Raw genomic sequence first — 15,741 nt, forward strand, 5'->3', positions numbered from 1 at the left:
AAACATATACCTATAAATGATCAAAATCAGGGAAACTGATTCAGAAACTGAAGTGGCTCTTATTTTTTCCAGAGCTGTATGTTACAACACAATTTTAACTTTAAAACATTTACAGTCATGTGTGCCTATAATAAGAAATAAACACCAATGAGCTGCTCACTGAATTTATCTGATTCAATTTTGAATTTGAAATGAATATTCAGAAATGGGCCTGGGCTTTTATGGGTTAATAAATGAAGGAACTAATTAAGAATCCATGTAAATCAACACAGATTTGATAGAAGTGCATGTTGCTGTTCACCACAACGCAGCCAATTTCCCTGGTGGTCGTTTATTGACATCTGCTGGTAGAAAAGCAGTACTGCAAGACACAGCGTAAGGGCATAAAATCTACTTTATAATACAAATACATCTTAAGTACCTTAAATCTACTTTTAAAAAGAAAGAAAATAATTAATTACGTAATTAAGTTAATAAGCAGATAAGAACAGCACATAAAAATAATACTAATAATAAATATTGCTGTATTAATTTATTAAAGTATAGTGAGCCATCATAAATTAGTAATTTGAGCTACTTTTAGTTTTTTTTTTATGAATTGTTTTATTACAGAATTGTTTTCTGAGGAAGTTCACTGTAAACCAGCGCAAAAGGCCAAAGGACGCATTTCTTGGAACTGTGGTGACATCTCTCCCGTCAGCAAATTTGCATATTTTCTTACCTGTGGGCGAGAAGCCAGATTACATACCGTGACACCGGCGCTGTCCTGCAGCAGGAAGTAGGCAGGCAACAGTAAATAGAGCTTTAAGTTTGTGTAGGCTAACAGTTAGGCGGTGTTTGGAAATGCTGAGTGTTGTGTGAAGTCTTGAGAACACAAGATAAGGTGAGTTTATTTAGGTATTAATGACTTTAGTGCACTTTCACGCCATGATGGATGTAGCGGGGGAAGTTCGTGGGAAAACAATTAAACCACAGGCGGGTTAGTTAGGCAGTTTTAGTTATTTAGTCCTTTTTGGGAATGGTAGTTAGCTTAGCTATTTCAGAAATTTTTATGTGAGATGATATAGCGTTTATTTTTTGTGGTTATTGTGTGTATTTCTTTTTCTGTGTTTGTATAAAGGATAGGCTAGGCCTGTCCTGTTCTGGCCTTGTCTACTTGTGGTCTTTTTTAAGATATTAATGTTGACTCACAAACTAAACAAGAAAAAAACAAGCTGCTGCTGCTGTTACAGTGTGTATAGATTATCTTGTGTGTATTAGTTTTTGTGATGGTGTGAAATTGTAACTCCCAATTTCCTCAGTTTTTGCATAGTTGTTTTTGCATGCTTTGTCATTTTCATGTTTCAGGGCATCCCACTAATTTAATATCACATTAATATGACAACATAAGTAAACGTATTGCAGCATTTACAAAAATCTATAGCTCTGAAAAAAAAAAAATTAAATATGATAAGCTTCTTTGATTTTACCAAATTGAAAACCTCTTTAAATATAATCAGGAGGAAGATGCATGATTACAGCCATCAAACCAAGCTGAACTGCTTGGATTTTTGCACTAGCAGTGGCATAAAGTTATCCAAAAGCAGTGTGTAAGACTGGTGGAGGAGAACATGCCAGGATACATAAAAAACTGTGATTAGAAATTAGGGTTATTCCACCAAATATTGATTTCTGAGCTCTTAAGACTTTATGAATATGAACTTGCTTTATTTACATGATTTGAGGTCTGAAAGATCTGAATCTTTTTTATTTCAGCCATTTCTCATTGTCTGCAAATAAATGCTCTAAATTACAATATTTTTATTATGAATTTGTAAGAAATGTTTGTAGTTTATAGAATAAACTACAAACATGTTCAATTTACTCAAATATATACCTATAAACAGCAAAATCAGATGCTGATTCAGAAAATAAATCATATCTCTTATTTTTTTCAGGAGCTGTATGCATCTATACATTTTGGAAAATAATAAATAAATAATCTAAAAAAAAAAATCTATGTCTATGATCATACATATGTAAAAAAAAAAAAGTAATTCCTTCCTAATACCAAACATGCACTAGAAGATTTTGAAATGGCTTTAAAATATGTTTAAAGGATTAAAGTCTGAAACTCTTTCAAATTTAAAGATGAGAAATGAGTCATTATTTTGCAAAGGCTTGCGTGGTCACTAATTTAAAAATGACAAGACTGCAACTAGATTCCTTTAGACATTATATTCCATCATGATCCTGGTGGAAATGGTATGAGACACAGTTAAAGAATGGAGATCAATCAGACTCAGCTTTTGGCCACAGATGCCCTTGTGTGTGTGTGTGTGCAGAAGTTTGGTTGAAAATACGAAAACATAAAAATAAAAAGAAATACTGCAAAATGTGGAATCAATCCTGACTAGAATGGGTGCTGGAGCGATATCATCTACTGTTTTTTCATAAACAAAGCTGACTTTTCAGAACATATAAAACAATAAAACAAATATTAAGATAATGGGAGTGTGTTGACAAAGTGTGCTAGCAATTTCTTTTTTTGTTTTATCTGACCTTCATAATTTGTATCCGACAGTAAGGCCTGCAGTGACTACTTAATCAAAGTGTTAACCAAATTTAATTGACATCTTGGCTTGATTTCACGAGTTACACCCAGGCATAATTAGCTTCAGTCCTGTTGTGTCTAAACATGGCTTAACTAGAACCAATCTGGCAATATAAGGCAGGCTAGGTCTCAAAAGGCCATATGATTTAAAAATACATGTGAATCAAAGTCAGGGAATTTATAAATTTGGAAAGAGTTACAAAGCCATTGCTAAGGTTCTGAGACTCCAGTCCACACTCCGAGCCATTATACACAAAATAAAGAAAACTTGGAACATTGTTGAACCTTCTGAGTAGCAGCCAGTTTACAAAAAATATATAATTCAAAGGAGGGTATGGATTGCACATTCAGGAGGTTACTAAAGAACCCAGACAAGAATCTAAGATAAGACTCTTCACTTGCCTACTTTATGGTTAATGTACACAATTCCTAAGAAAGATCCTGGACAAAAAAGGCATCCATGAGAATGGTGGAAACGACTGCTGACCGAAAAGGACACAAAGATTCTCTCACACTTGCTAACTGACTGTTTGACCAATTAGTCAATTGTCTGTCATTTTGGAAGATAAGGTTTCCTTCTCTTTTGGCATTAAGTTAATACCACATTTCTATGTTAACACATTAAACAATCATTGAAACATGGTGGTGGGAGGGTGAAGAAGAAGGTGTTTTTCTGCAGTTATTGTACAACTTGAGTTATGCTCCCTCTCAGAAAGGGTAAAACTGGAAGTCAACACTTTTAAACCCTATAGTATAGCTGGAATAACAGAATTCTGCAAAGTGAGTGAGGCAACATTGAGGCAGAATTTCTTCACAGTGTTGTAAAAGACTCATCACAAGTTCTTGCACACATTTGATTGCAGTTTTCCTGCAAAGCATGGTACAGCCACATTAGATTCAGTTTCATTAGTGGATTACTAAAATGTTCTTAAAATAAACAAATATTTTAATTATTATTTTAATAATTACAATAATAAAAAAATATATATTTTTCTATCTACTATGTTTCTTTTTGTAATGTTTCTACTTTGTAGCATAGGCTAATGGTTGAAATATGTATAAAGTTTTAGAGTTGTTGCTAGCTGTAAATCATAGCTGTAAAATTGTACAATAAGAAGTTAAAAAAGCACATTAGTCCCCCTTTGTGCCATAGGGACAAACCATTGTCCACAAGAACCATTGTCCATCCTTTACTGCCAAAAGTTCTGCAGCTGTGTAATTCTTTACACAGAATACAGTAAAACTAACAGCTGCTATCATGTAAGTGTCAGAGCTTAAGCCTCATATCCAGCTGAAGAATCTTCATTTCACTCTGTCTGCTCTCTCTTGATAAACACTGTGGCAGGAAACTATGGGCAGTTTTTTGAGCAAGGAAGGAAAGGCTGTCCCGTGACTTCTGCTTAACTCTGATCTGACACATTTGCATCTCTTTTTCTCTCTGTATTTATCCAGTAGAGGCGGGAGGACTGTGAGCTGTTTACTAATTGCAAAATAGTGGCTGTGGCTGGAACCTGATCTGTAATGAGGTGAAATTTGTGACTGCAGGAATGGCTGCTGATCATTTGGCTGATAAAAGGGCCAGGCTACATGCCTCCAAAAGCAGGTGGACTGGGAGGACGGATGACGTATCTGTTACGCAGCCACTCGCCAGCCCCAGTACAGGTATGGCTTTTTAAAGTAAAAAAAAGTGTTAGCTTGATGAGACGTAAGAGGCAGTAAAGCAAGTAAGCAAGTTGATGCATTCTACTTTTTTTGAATGAAAGTGGTGGCTATAAGGAACTTACTTATCACACAGAGGTTTGCCAGTTGTCCTTATGGTGGGACAAATCTAAATAACTGGGATTTTTCTTGGGTGGTTGTTTATGATTGTCCTAATTCAAATAAAAGACAGACAAAGACTCCTGAAATAGATCTGTAATATTTGGTATTTCTATTAATTATTCTCAACAGAAAAATGCCATAAAGACAGCATTCGGCAGTGGCTCAATTCTATCACTGAGTAAGTACTGATCGACTTATGCAGCAAAGTTCCTCTTTTTTTTTTCAAATATACCACTTTTATTTTTAAAACCTAGCAAATAAGGCATAACATTTCAGTGATGCATGTATGCGAACACCGTCATTCCATCACATAGTTTCCTGATTAGATTAAAATGTTCTTTAACACTTTGTTGTTTTCTGGCTCTGTTTAATCTTGATTTCATTCTTTAGAGAAGATTCTAAACCAGTGGCCATTCAGGACACTCCAGGTGAGAGTTCACTCAGCTATGTGTAAAGCATAAAATGTTCTGTAGTATTTCTTTTTGGCAGTTTTGGTATAATTGCTATAATGGCATACTTTATGCACATGTGTGATGGAAAGATAAAGCCCTAACATTCTCTTAGTCCAAAAATATTTTTTAGTCACATTTTCCTTTGGGAAAGGATTTTGTAACCCTTCCCAGAAGCCACTTGTTGGGCAGTGGCTTTGTATGCCTGATCCAGTCAAACAACATGCAAAGTAGTCTTACAACAAACCTGGGCTGGAAACTTCACACTGTAACTTGATCTAATAAGCTTTATTGGCACTAAACGTCCAGGTTTTCTCTTTGTCGACCTACATTAGGTTATCATTGTAGTCCAGTTTGAATTGCTTTTGGTGTCAGATTAGAGGTAGGGAAACTAAAAACCTAGGATATTAAAAAGGTAAGTCCAATCAGTTTAAATCTTTTTACTGAACAGCTGAACCAAGGTGCTATTGAGCTTAAATGCTCGCCTCCAGGATCTAAATCACCTGACTGTTGGTGTATGCTGTCATTGGCTTTGTATATATTGTAAAATAAACAATACCACTTTGCTTATAGCCCGTCGTCTGAAGAGGAATGGCAGTTCTGAAGATGACTTAGCGTTGGGCATCGAAGGTAAACCTGCTCTCACTTTTTGTAATGTCTAAGGGACTAGTACAGGTTTAAATAAAGCAAATACTAGGCTAAAACAGGAATCTTGGTTTCAATCACATCAGTGATTTATCCAAAATATGCCCAAAGGTCTTCTATTATTTTAGCTCTAAAAGTGGTGAACACACAGACTAGAGCTGTTCCCAGCGCAGGTTTATTTATATTAGAGGAAAATGTATTGGCACAGTGCTGGGGTGTTTGCACTGTCTTCATGTGTAGTCAGCTGTGTCCGCCTGAAAGAGAGAGGGAAAGGGAGACGGCGTTAAGCCTCTCTTCCACGTCTGGATGTTTAACCCAGCTGAGGGGAACACTCCGCTCTTGTCCAAACACCGTCACGGGGTGAGGAACACCAGTCCCCTGCTGTCACTCGCCTCAGCCTTAGATGACCATTGAAATGAGGAAGCATGATGCTTGTTCCAGGTGCAACTCTCAAAATGAAGCAAGAAAGGACAGAATAAGGTAAGAATGAAGAAGAATTTGTGAAATCTGTGTGTCTGGAGAGATCGGAGATAAGCATTGGTGGTGTTTGTGGTGTTCTTCTACTGTGGACATAGGGAACTAGCTCTGCGTATGAAGAAGGCATAGCACTACTACCGTCTGGGACCCAGCATACAAATGGATCTTCTCAGACATTTCTAACTGACCGAGCTGCACTTGGGTTTCCAGATTTTTTTATTTGATAGTTTTTTTTAATTCTGTGTCTTGGCATGAGTGTACTGGCTTCACAGAAGGCATGTGAGTACAGTCTGTCTCGAACCTGCATGGATTGGCTTTCATTGTGTTTTCTCCTTGTTGTCTTCACTCCTCAAGATTTGTCTATAGATATCTCCTCAGATGCTTGTCTTTTTTTTACTCAGCCTGCATTTCCCTCAGCAAACAACTTCACTGTGAGTCTTTCTGGATCTTTCTGGGCAAACAGGATATTTTTTCAGTGTAAAGTATTGTCTCGTTTATGGGTCTGGATCTGCGCTTATACCATGGCAGCCAAAGAAGATCACGGGTCTTAGAAAGGGAATGAAACGCTGGATTGGAACGGATTGCCAGTGTTCCACAGAATCAAACACGTCTAATGCTTTGGCAGAGGCAAAGGGGACATAATAGGAGAGGCCTGCATTAGGGATGCTCTTATTAGAAGCCACTCAGGCTCACTTTGTCCCTGACATTATGCCAAGGAGAGATGAAGGAATAACCTTTATGGCTTGGTTTCATGAGGACAGCCAAATGAATACAACAACAAGAGAAGTCTTTCCTAATATAGCTACTGTACTGCTCTAGTGTGGATGACAGCAAACAGACGGACAGACAGCCAGACGGTGTGTGGGGGCATGTTTTATTGTTACAGACACAGAGTGTTTCAGTTTAATTTGACCTCCTCTCATTTCTGTTTTTCTTTCTTTCTAAAACAGCATCTTTATATGGTAAACCTGCTGTAAGGGCCACAGAGGGATATCTAAGGTAAGGTTCCCTTATCTGCTTTTTTTATTCTTTTCTGTGACATTTTAGAACAGAATACATTTCTATCCAAATATATTTTCATTGTGCAAGTTTGTTGAATTTGTTCCTGTATTTTAGCCAGCAGGGATTTTCCTAAAAACAAACACTGCATGACGATTCTATGCCCACAATTGGGCAACACTGCTCTAGCCCTGGTTCACCTCAGTATTAGGGAGGGCAATGAGGGTCACATGATGTTATGCGTGTGTTGGATGGGACAGGTATTTTGAACCTGTCGGCAAACCAATGACTCATATTTTCCATGCAAATATACACACTCAGTTGACCTGCCTTCTCCTTGGCTACTGAGCAGTTTGCATGAGGTTTGCTAGGGAAGATATTAGACATGTGTGGAAGAGGGTGGGATTTGAAACAGGATTTATGGCTGTGATCAGTAGTTGCAGACCGTAAATGTTGAACAGGTACACTTCAGTGGATTCTCTGATGTGGCATCATGGTCTCCTCAAACTCTTCCAGGTCCTTTGTGCCAAGAACTCCACTGCCCAGGTGGAACAGCTTAACATCGGCATTCTCAACCCATTCTGGGCCACTGAGGTAACTGTTACTATATGCTTTTTCATTTTTTGAAATGCATTTTAGTATTTATTAAATTAAAAATATTATTGTCATTTAAATATAAAGTATTTTGGTTTTTGAGTGGTATAACTAATGTGAGCAAAGGCAGTGGGGCATGCAATATGACTGTCCCCTTTAATGTTTATCTAGGACCCCATAAATCCCTACCTTCATTAGTGTGGTATGGAAAGCTATGATTACTGTATAATTTTGTAATCAGTAGTCAGTACGAATGTTTTGACTACTTTATTTTAAATAGAGACTGATCGGGTTCTCTGCTTTTAAGAATGACTAAAACTGATGCAATTGTTCTCTTTTAGTGTCATGGATGTGCTGAACCTGTGGCAGGATGACCCAGAAGAACTGTTGTTGGACCTGGGCTTTGGTGCAGAAGAACCGGACATTACTGTAAAAATCCCAGCCCGCTTCATCAACCACCAGTCAAAAGCCCGCGGCATCAACATCCAGCTGTTCCTGGAGGCGCAGAAGAACCGCATGGACATTGAGAATCCAGACGTCAGAAGTGAGTGCTCATTTCATTAGATAACTGCATGACTGTAATTGCATATTCAGCCTGTTCTTGAGAAGCGGAGCGGTTTTACTTCCTGCAGCTGAGGGGAAAGTTGTCCATTAATTTCCTGCATGATTACAGTGTGGTAACTGACTGATAACTGGTTTGAACATTCTGCCACATACTGTATGATGAAATGGACTTACATCTCTATTGCTATTCTATCTCTTTATTTCTCTCTCTAACTCTGTATCTCTATCTTTCTCTCTCTCTCTCTCTCTATCAGATCGTTTCAGACAGCTTGAGGTGTTACAGCAGGTCACCACAGCCTTTAATTCTCTGGTTGGAGGCCCTGCTCAAGTTGCAGAAAAGCCTGGAGAACCTCAGATTTCAGCAGAAACCAGAGAGAGGAGGAAGCGGGTTGGCATGCTGTTGCGAAAAGCCTCCAAGAAGTCCCTGAGCCAAGCAGCCACTTCCCAAGACCAGCAGCCGCTCTCTCCTCCGCTGACTGGCCCGTCCTACAGCCCAGATCTACCTGCAGATCCTCCACAAGACAAGCGAAGCCCTGTAAAGCGTGCCAGGCAGTGTCTCCCCGAAATTGCCAGCCTCAGCCCACTGGTAGAGGAGCAAAACTCTATCCCAGAAGCAGCTGAGCCCTCGTCGGCTCCCCCTCAGACTCAGTGCAAAAGCAGCGGTCCGAGCGGAGTGAGGGAGCCATGCAACGTCACCTTCGCACACAAGGGTCAAGGACAGCCTGCAGAGTCTTTTGAGCTGGAAGAGGTGATGTGTTATGGCTGTGCTTTAATGACCCCTCCACCTTGCAGACTTAGCATAATAATAATAATAATAATAATAATAGTAATAATACAACTATTATTTGGCCCTTGCGTCTAGATTGTAGGTACTGTTTCATCTCTAGCATTTCTAAAAAAATAACTTGATGGTGTCACTTGACTATTTCAATTTTTGGCCCACCTCCATGCATCCTGCCCTGTTTAATGTGTTTTCTTTTAATATTTTTTTTTACATTGGAAAATTAATACTGAAGACTTTAAAGCTATACAGGAATACATACCAGAATATGTTTTATACTTTATATTTATATATATTTTTATTATTATACTTATATTCTAAAAGCCACATTTAGCTTTGAGGACAGATCTGCACACTCTTTGTATTTTAATCTCAGAGTCTTCATGAGGGAAAGTCACCTGGAATAGTTTTCTCAGCATCTTGAAGGAGTTTCTGGAGGCTCTGAACAATTGTTATTGCTTTTCCTTCATGCTGTGAAGCTCCAGCTCATCCCAACTAACCCGTCTCAGTTGGGTTTAGGTCAGGGGAGTGTGGATGCAAACACTTTTTTTGTTTACTATGTAATTCCATAAGTGTCTCTTAATTGCTTTCATGTCTTTTAATATTAATCTACAATTTAGAAAAAAAGAAAGCATTGAATGGGAATGTGTCCAAACTTTTGACTGGGGTTTTATATATTTTACATTTTTTAACCTTTATCCTAATGTTAAATTATTATTGATTTTCTCTGCTGTTTCCTTTTCTTTTTGGTAGCTTTTGGTTTGTTTGCTTTTTTGAAGTTTTTTTTTTATTCAGCATTTTTAAAATGCTTTTGTATTAATGCCTCTGTTAAACATCTGCATCGTAAATGTATATTTACTAATATCATCCCTTCTTCCTTATAATGCTGTAAAATAATCAATATATGTTGAGTTTAAATATATTTTGATTGATTGTTTTATGTTAGATAAAGCTCTTCTACTAAATGAGCTGTTTGTTTTCTGTTTGCAGATTCAGAGCTTTGATGAGGGAAGTATAGCAGGGAGTTGCACTGGCCCTGCTGATCATGCAGGTATGTGCTAATGTTTTATTATTAATTAATTAATTTATTTTTCTGGTAGCTGTTTTCCAGTGTAGCTTGTGTTTTGTCAGTGTTTTTGTATGTTTCTGTATATTTGTCTGTCTCTTTCCTAGAAGCAAAGTCATAGTTCCATGAGAAGCATGTCATTATGTTTGAGTGGGCAGTTTAATATAGTGCAATATAACTCTGATAACATGCAAATTTCACCTGGTTCTTTTAAGATCATTTTCATATGGACATCAGTTTAGACCTGTTTAGGTTTCTATTGCCTCTCTAAGCGGAGGAGAGGCAAAGCCTGGTTTATGGCTTTGCAGGGGCATTAATGGAATGTGTTTATTTAGATTTATCGCTCTGAAGTTATTTTGACTGAAGTGTCATTATGCTCCATTATGCAATGGAAACAGTGATCATTTTCAGACAGTAGCTATTGTGGACTGTGTAGGTAGTGAGCAAGCGAGCCTGTCCCGTGTGAGCTCGTGTGTGGTGAGGACGAACAGTTGTCAGTCAGACAGCAGTGGATTTCTGGAGGAGCCATTTGTTCCTGCTTTCTCTCAGCACCCTTGTCCAGGACCGGAGCTTATGAAGGTAAGGGGACTTCTTGCATGTTACAGTTGAGGGGAAAGAAATACTGCATCACTACTGATTCTTTTGGAAACTTTATTAGTTCCAAAAGAAATTAATAGTTCTTAGATTGTAATTACTTTTTGTCACCTAAAAATACTTTTACAATGGGCCTGGCCTTTGTTTATAGTACAGTCATATATGAAATATATTGTATTGATTAATTTTTGGTTCATAATTTAATAAACACTGTTTAAGCTGCAGTAAGTAAGACTATTATTATTAGTAAGATTATTATATATTTATCACACTAATCAGTGCCAAAATTATTACAGCACATTCTTCTTTTTACATCCACTGTCTTTTTTTTATCAGTCCCATAGAGTAGCACTTTGTAGTTTTATAATTACAGTCTCTCTTACCATGTTATTCAATGGTCAGGACTCTAAAGGAACACCACAGAGTAGCTATTGTTTGGTTAGTGCATCAGGTACTAATGTAGTGGCTGATCAGTGTATACATTACCTGTTTTTAAAAACTGTATGGAACATGTTACAGAAACACGTGACATTAAAAAATTGTAACAAATGTTTTGAGGATGTTTTAAGATCTTTTGTAAATCAGATTTAGAACCTGCTGAACCATCTGTTTCTTATCTAGAGAAGATGACATATGGGTGTGGGTTTTTGTCTGCAGGTACTGCATGCCATGTCGGGAGAAAGTACAGACAGCCAGCAGAAGAGTGTGGAGCAGCAGGAGACTGTAGAGTTACACTCCACAGATCACTCAATCTCCTCCGAGAGGATGCTTGAACACACTGAATCCTGTGAAACACAGTCAAACGCTGCTTCGAGAAAAGAGCTGACAGGTGGAGGAGATGCTGCAGAAAGTTACTTACAGGATGCTGATGAGGTAGACGTGAATTTTGTCCAGAAAGATGTTGCTGAGGACTATACTGGAAAAAGTACCACATTACAGGACACAGATCGATTAGACTGTTCGGTAGATGTGTACATTGTATCGAAGGACATTGCTGAAGACTGCATTAGTAAAGAAAATATCACATCACAGGACACTAGTAAAGTAGATTATTTGGTAGATGCGGATGTTGCACGAACGGACATTGCTGAAGACTGCATGAGTAAAAATACCACAGCAGAGGACATTGATCATGTAGAATGTTTGGTTGATGTGAACGTTGCACAAAAGGACATTGCTAAAGACTGTAAAACAAGTGAAAATACCACAGCTGAAGACACTAATAATGTAGATTGTTTAGGAGAAATTAATGTTGCCCAAAAGGAACTTGCTGTAGATCATAATACTGGCCAAAGTGCCACAGCTGTGGAGGACTCGCTAAGTCCCCCACCTGATGTAATTCCCCAAGCAGATTCTCAAAAAGAGGTGCGGAAATCCGAATGCACTGCCTTTGATGAGGGCTCATTTCCCTTCGACCTGGAAGCAGATATTACAGAGAATAAAAAACCCACTGAGACAAACAGTGGAGGTGGGTATTCTGGACGTTCTGTCTCTGTGCAGATGCGCTCCTCTTTGTCCTCTGTTTCCCAGAGTTCCTTCAGAGGGAGTCTGAGCCACAGCCTTTCCTTAGGGCCCAACTCTCCCAGCAGTGTCGAAACTAGAAGAGAATCCTTCTCTCATAGGAACCAATCAGACGCCAATAAGGACCATCTCTCAAGCTCTCCCCATAATCCCGCCTCCCCTGAACAGGTGACCTCATCACCCCACCCGTGGCATTCTGAGGACAGCTTTAAAGGCCTCCCAAATTTGCAGTTGCATTCCACAACGCTGGACATGGGCACTTCACACGAAGAGGACAAGCGCTGGGAGGGGACGCTGTGGACAGGCACTGGACAGTGCTGCTGCTCTTGTGACCACAACTGCCACTGCTGCTGCCAGAACAAGAGTGGACAGAAGCAGCACTCCAGCATCATCAGCCATCTGCACACAGCCTCCAGCCTGCCAGTGAGTTACATCATAGCTTTGAGATAGATTGGTAGCCCAAGGGCAAATTTATGAGACAAACAGGGAGGCTCACATTTCCTCCAATGTAATTTGGGGTAATACGATAGGTCGAGGCACCAAAAACATCAATATGATCAAGGATACGCTTCCACTTCCATAGTCCCTGTCAGCTAGAGTTTAAAGAGCTAGAGTCTCCCTGCTTTCTTTGATCACCATAGAGCAACGCCCTTTGTGAAATACGTATTATGATACATATTTCTTCACTAAAAAAAAGCTAGCAGGGAAAATGGGGGAAAAAAAAACTCTTCGAAGGCGAGTGCTGATTAAAAGGTCTGTGGGTTGGATTTGATAAATGGGCTCGATTTGCATTTGAATGGCCTATTTGCATGCGTTATGGACAGGATCAGAGATGGCTGGCCACTTCTGCCGTCCCTACAGCCCTCGCCTAGACTCCAAAGCTCACCCACTGTCGCTCGTAAACAATTTTAATAAAAGCTCCCTTCACTAAAACACGAAAGAGGCTGAGCTTTAAGTGATTCTCACGCACAGTCCTGCTCTCTCTCTTTTTGCAGTATTCTTTGGATGAATTGGAGGGCATGATGAGATGTATGAGGAAGTTCCGGTGGGTGTTATCAGAGATCGAGGAGAGGCTTCAGGAAGAGCACACGTCAGTGCTCAACTCTTTGTCTGACGTACACAGGTTAGTATTGTATTTTAAACACACTGCTGTGCTTCCAGGCTTTCTGCCCTAAAATAAACCACACTGCTGGAAAACATAAAAATGGTCATACCCTGGGATTAAGGTGGAATTAAACGAGAGTGGGGTTTGGGACTTGTAAGTGTACTTAGCAGATTTATAACTGTCTGTAATGATAAAGTGACTATAGCCTTCTAAAAAAAGACCTGAACTTAAGGATTGTTCCAAAAATTCCTTTAAAATTTGCAGCCTGTTGGTAGGATTTCTGTGAGCTGTAGTGTGAAGTGTAGCATGAAAAGTACATTAAAGTAATACTAGTAATACTAGAACTAATATTTTAGGTAAGGATTTTCGAATATCATTTAACCCCTGTGTCGTTTGCTTAAGTATGGGCCTTTTTAAAACCATTATTAATTATGACTGTATCAGTGCAGCCCTATTTACACTATATGTCCAAATGTTTGTGGACATCCCTTCTAATAAAGAGCAATATTTCCAGCAGACTAAGGTTCTCTGGAGCAGACAAACATGAACATATCGGCACCATGCCTAATACTATGTGTTCGATAGAGGGATTTAAAGGCCCCAGCATTGATCTGTGGACTGTTTTCTCTGAAATGATGGGGCTTTATCCAGTGCTTTTGGCTTTATCCAATAAAATCCACACAGCAGTGCTCAAATATTCCATGGACAGGCTCTAGAGATAGTTACTCAAACAAAAACAGGATAAACTCTCTTTAAATACATGTAATTCCAAAGAAACACTAAATAAACAGGTGTCCCAATACTTTTGTCCAAGTGTTTGTTTTACAGTTAGATTTAAATTTAGTTGTTTGTCAATTTTGATGCATATATTTAAACCTTTTTTGCTAATAGTGTTACGCACTTTCCAAATTTATCTATTTTTACTACAAACATTTTTAAACTGATAATTTACACATAAAGGATACAGAATTTATATATAGGTGTTGAAAGTGTGTTATTTTCACAGGGCTGATGTGCAGGGTGTTTTGGAGCTGAGGGCAGCTGTCAAACAGGAAGCAGTGCTTCTGGAGCAGCAGCTCACTGATCTAGTCCACGCTTATGATGACAGCATTAAAATGGTATCCAGCCTTATCTGTATTAGCTCTGTGTAATGCACATCATAGGCTTTATGAAGTAAATAAATTTGTATATAATTACTATATACAGAATATACAATCGCTCTGAGTTCTATCTTGTATCTAAAGAGTGAATATGTTTTAAAAAATCTTATAAAATAGATGGAAAATGTAAAAAACTGTTGTTTTTTTGTTTGTTTTTGTCATAGAAACTGAACAGACTTTTGGATGAGCAATCTCAGTTGTGCTCTCAGCTGCACATTACTCCATTTGACACACCCCACCCAGCCAACACCTGCAAGAGAAGTGTGGCCGTTCAGTGCTGCCTCCTGCCTGGGATGGACACCACACAGTCTTGCCTCTCCCAGCAGCCCACCAGTGACTCAGATTTCACCAACGGCAGTGACTGGAGCCCCAGCAGTAAGACAGACAAGCTGGACTTTGTAGGATTTATTAAAAGTGTAAGTTTTCACCCACGTATTAGTTTTATATGGTAAGAGATCTTGTTCTTGTGTAGTATTTTTTTTTCACAGCTCTATTTTCTTTCAGTTAAAGGATGTGACCATCAATAATGATTCACTGGAATGAAAAGGTTTGTGTCAATAAAACATTTTACAGTTCTGTTGCTCTTTGTTCAAATATGCTTTGTTGGTTCTTTTGAAAATTTACTATACTTTATGAAAAAGTTAAATGTGATTTGAAGTAACAAAACAATTGTCTCGTCTTTTTTTTTACAGTTCTTCAAAGTCAAAAGTGAGAAGAATATTTGCACCTTGATGATTTAATGTTTTATTTTATTCTAACTTAAAATATTTTATGTATTGATTTATTTTTTTAGTATAATGCACTGAGGCATGCTGTAAATCCTAAATTTAGAACAATAAAAGCATCTGAATCCTCTGTATGGATCCTTTTTTAAATATTTCAACACACTCACTTTACTGGGCTCAAATCTATAGCTTAGTAAACTTCAACACAGGGTCTCTCAAAAAAAGCTCTAATTTTTGCCAAAATATCTTATATGATGTCCTATATCCCTCTTCCAAATGTCTTTTAGAAATGCCACAGACATAGAATTGTATTTTCTTGTTATGTGCTTTTTACCATTTTGCCATACATGTGCTTACATATTAGACAAATATAAAAATAAAAAAAGATAATTTTGCTATTATAACTATTCTCACTGTTGTTATTAATAAAAGTAATCGCATATATATATATATTTTATTTTTAATTTTTTTCGCCCTTTAAAATTCAAGTGTTGGGCCTCTGTGTCCTGTCATAAACTTTATTTGTTGTAAACAATTTTCAATATTGAAAAACCTCTATTATTATTAATAAGATAATATATTCATCACCACTCTACACGCACTTCATTGAAGAGGACGAAAAATTCCCATCTCAGTTCTGAATCAGA

At 38.1% G+C, this 15,741-nt stretch overlaps 1 protein-coding gene across 4 annotated transcripts; it reads left to right on the plus strand.

Annotated features, from left to right (window-relative positions):
- Positions 1 to 728: 728 nt before the first annotated feature.
- itprid1 (ITPR interacting domain containing 1) lies at positions 729 to 15,224 on the plus strand. Of its 4 annotated transcripts, none has more exons than XM_022673619.2 (17): positions 729 to 883; positions 4,046 to 4,255; positions 4,544 to 4,592; positions 4,805 to 4,842; positions 5,437 to 5,493; positions 6,936 to 6,984; positions 7,501 to 7,578; positions 7,920 to 8,122; positions 8,397 to 8,890; positions 9,914 to 9,974; positions 10,426 to 10,568; positions 11,241 to 12,527; positions 13,100 to 13,227; positions 14,216 to 14,327; positions 14,534 to 14,785; positions 14,874 to 14,916; positions 15,062 to 15,224. In XM_022673619.2, the coding sequence occupies exons 2-16, from the start codon at positions 4,141 to 4,143 to the stop codon at positions 14,910 to 14,912; spliced, it is 3,105 nt and encodes a 1,034-aa protein (XP_022529340.2). In that variant the 5' UTR covers positions 729 to 883; positions 4,046 to 4,140; the 3' UTR covers positions 14,913 to 14,916; positions 15,062 to 15,224. The 4 variants fall into 4 exon arrangements, with proteins under 4 accessions (XP_022529340.2, XP_007249627.3, XP_007249626.3 ...); XM_007249565.4 differs by having other exon boundaries at positions 4,049 to 4,255; XM_007249564.4 differs by having other exon boundaries at positions 4,139 to 4,255.
- Positions 15,225 to 15,741: the final 517 nt, after the last annotated feature.

This window comes from Astyanax mexicanus, chromosome 6, assembly GCF_023375975.1.
Source record: "Astyanax mexicanus isolate ESR-SI-001 chromosome 6, AstMex3_surface, whole genome shotgun sequence".
NCBI classification, from domain to species: Eukaryota; Metazoa; Chordata; class Actinopteri; order Characiformes; family Acestrorhamphidae; genus Astyanax; species Astyanax mexicanus.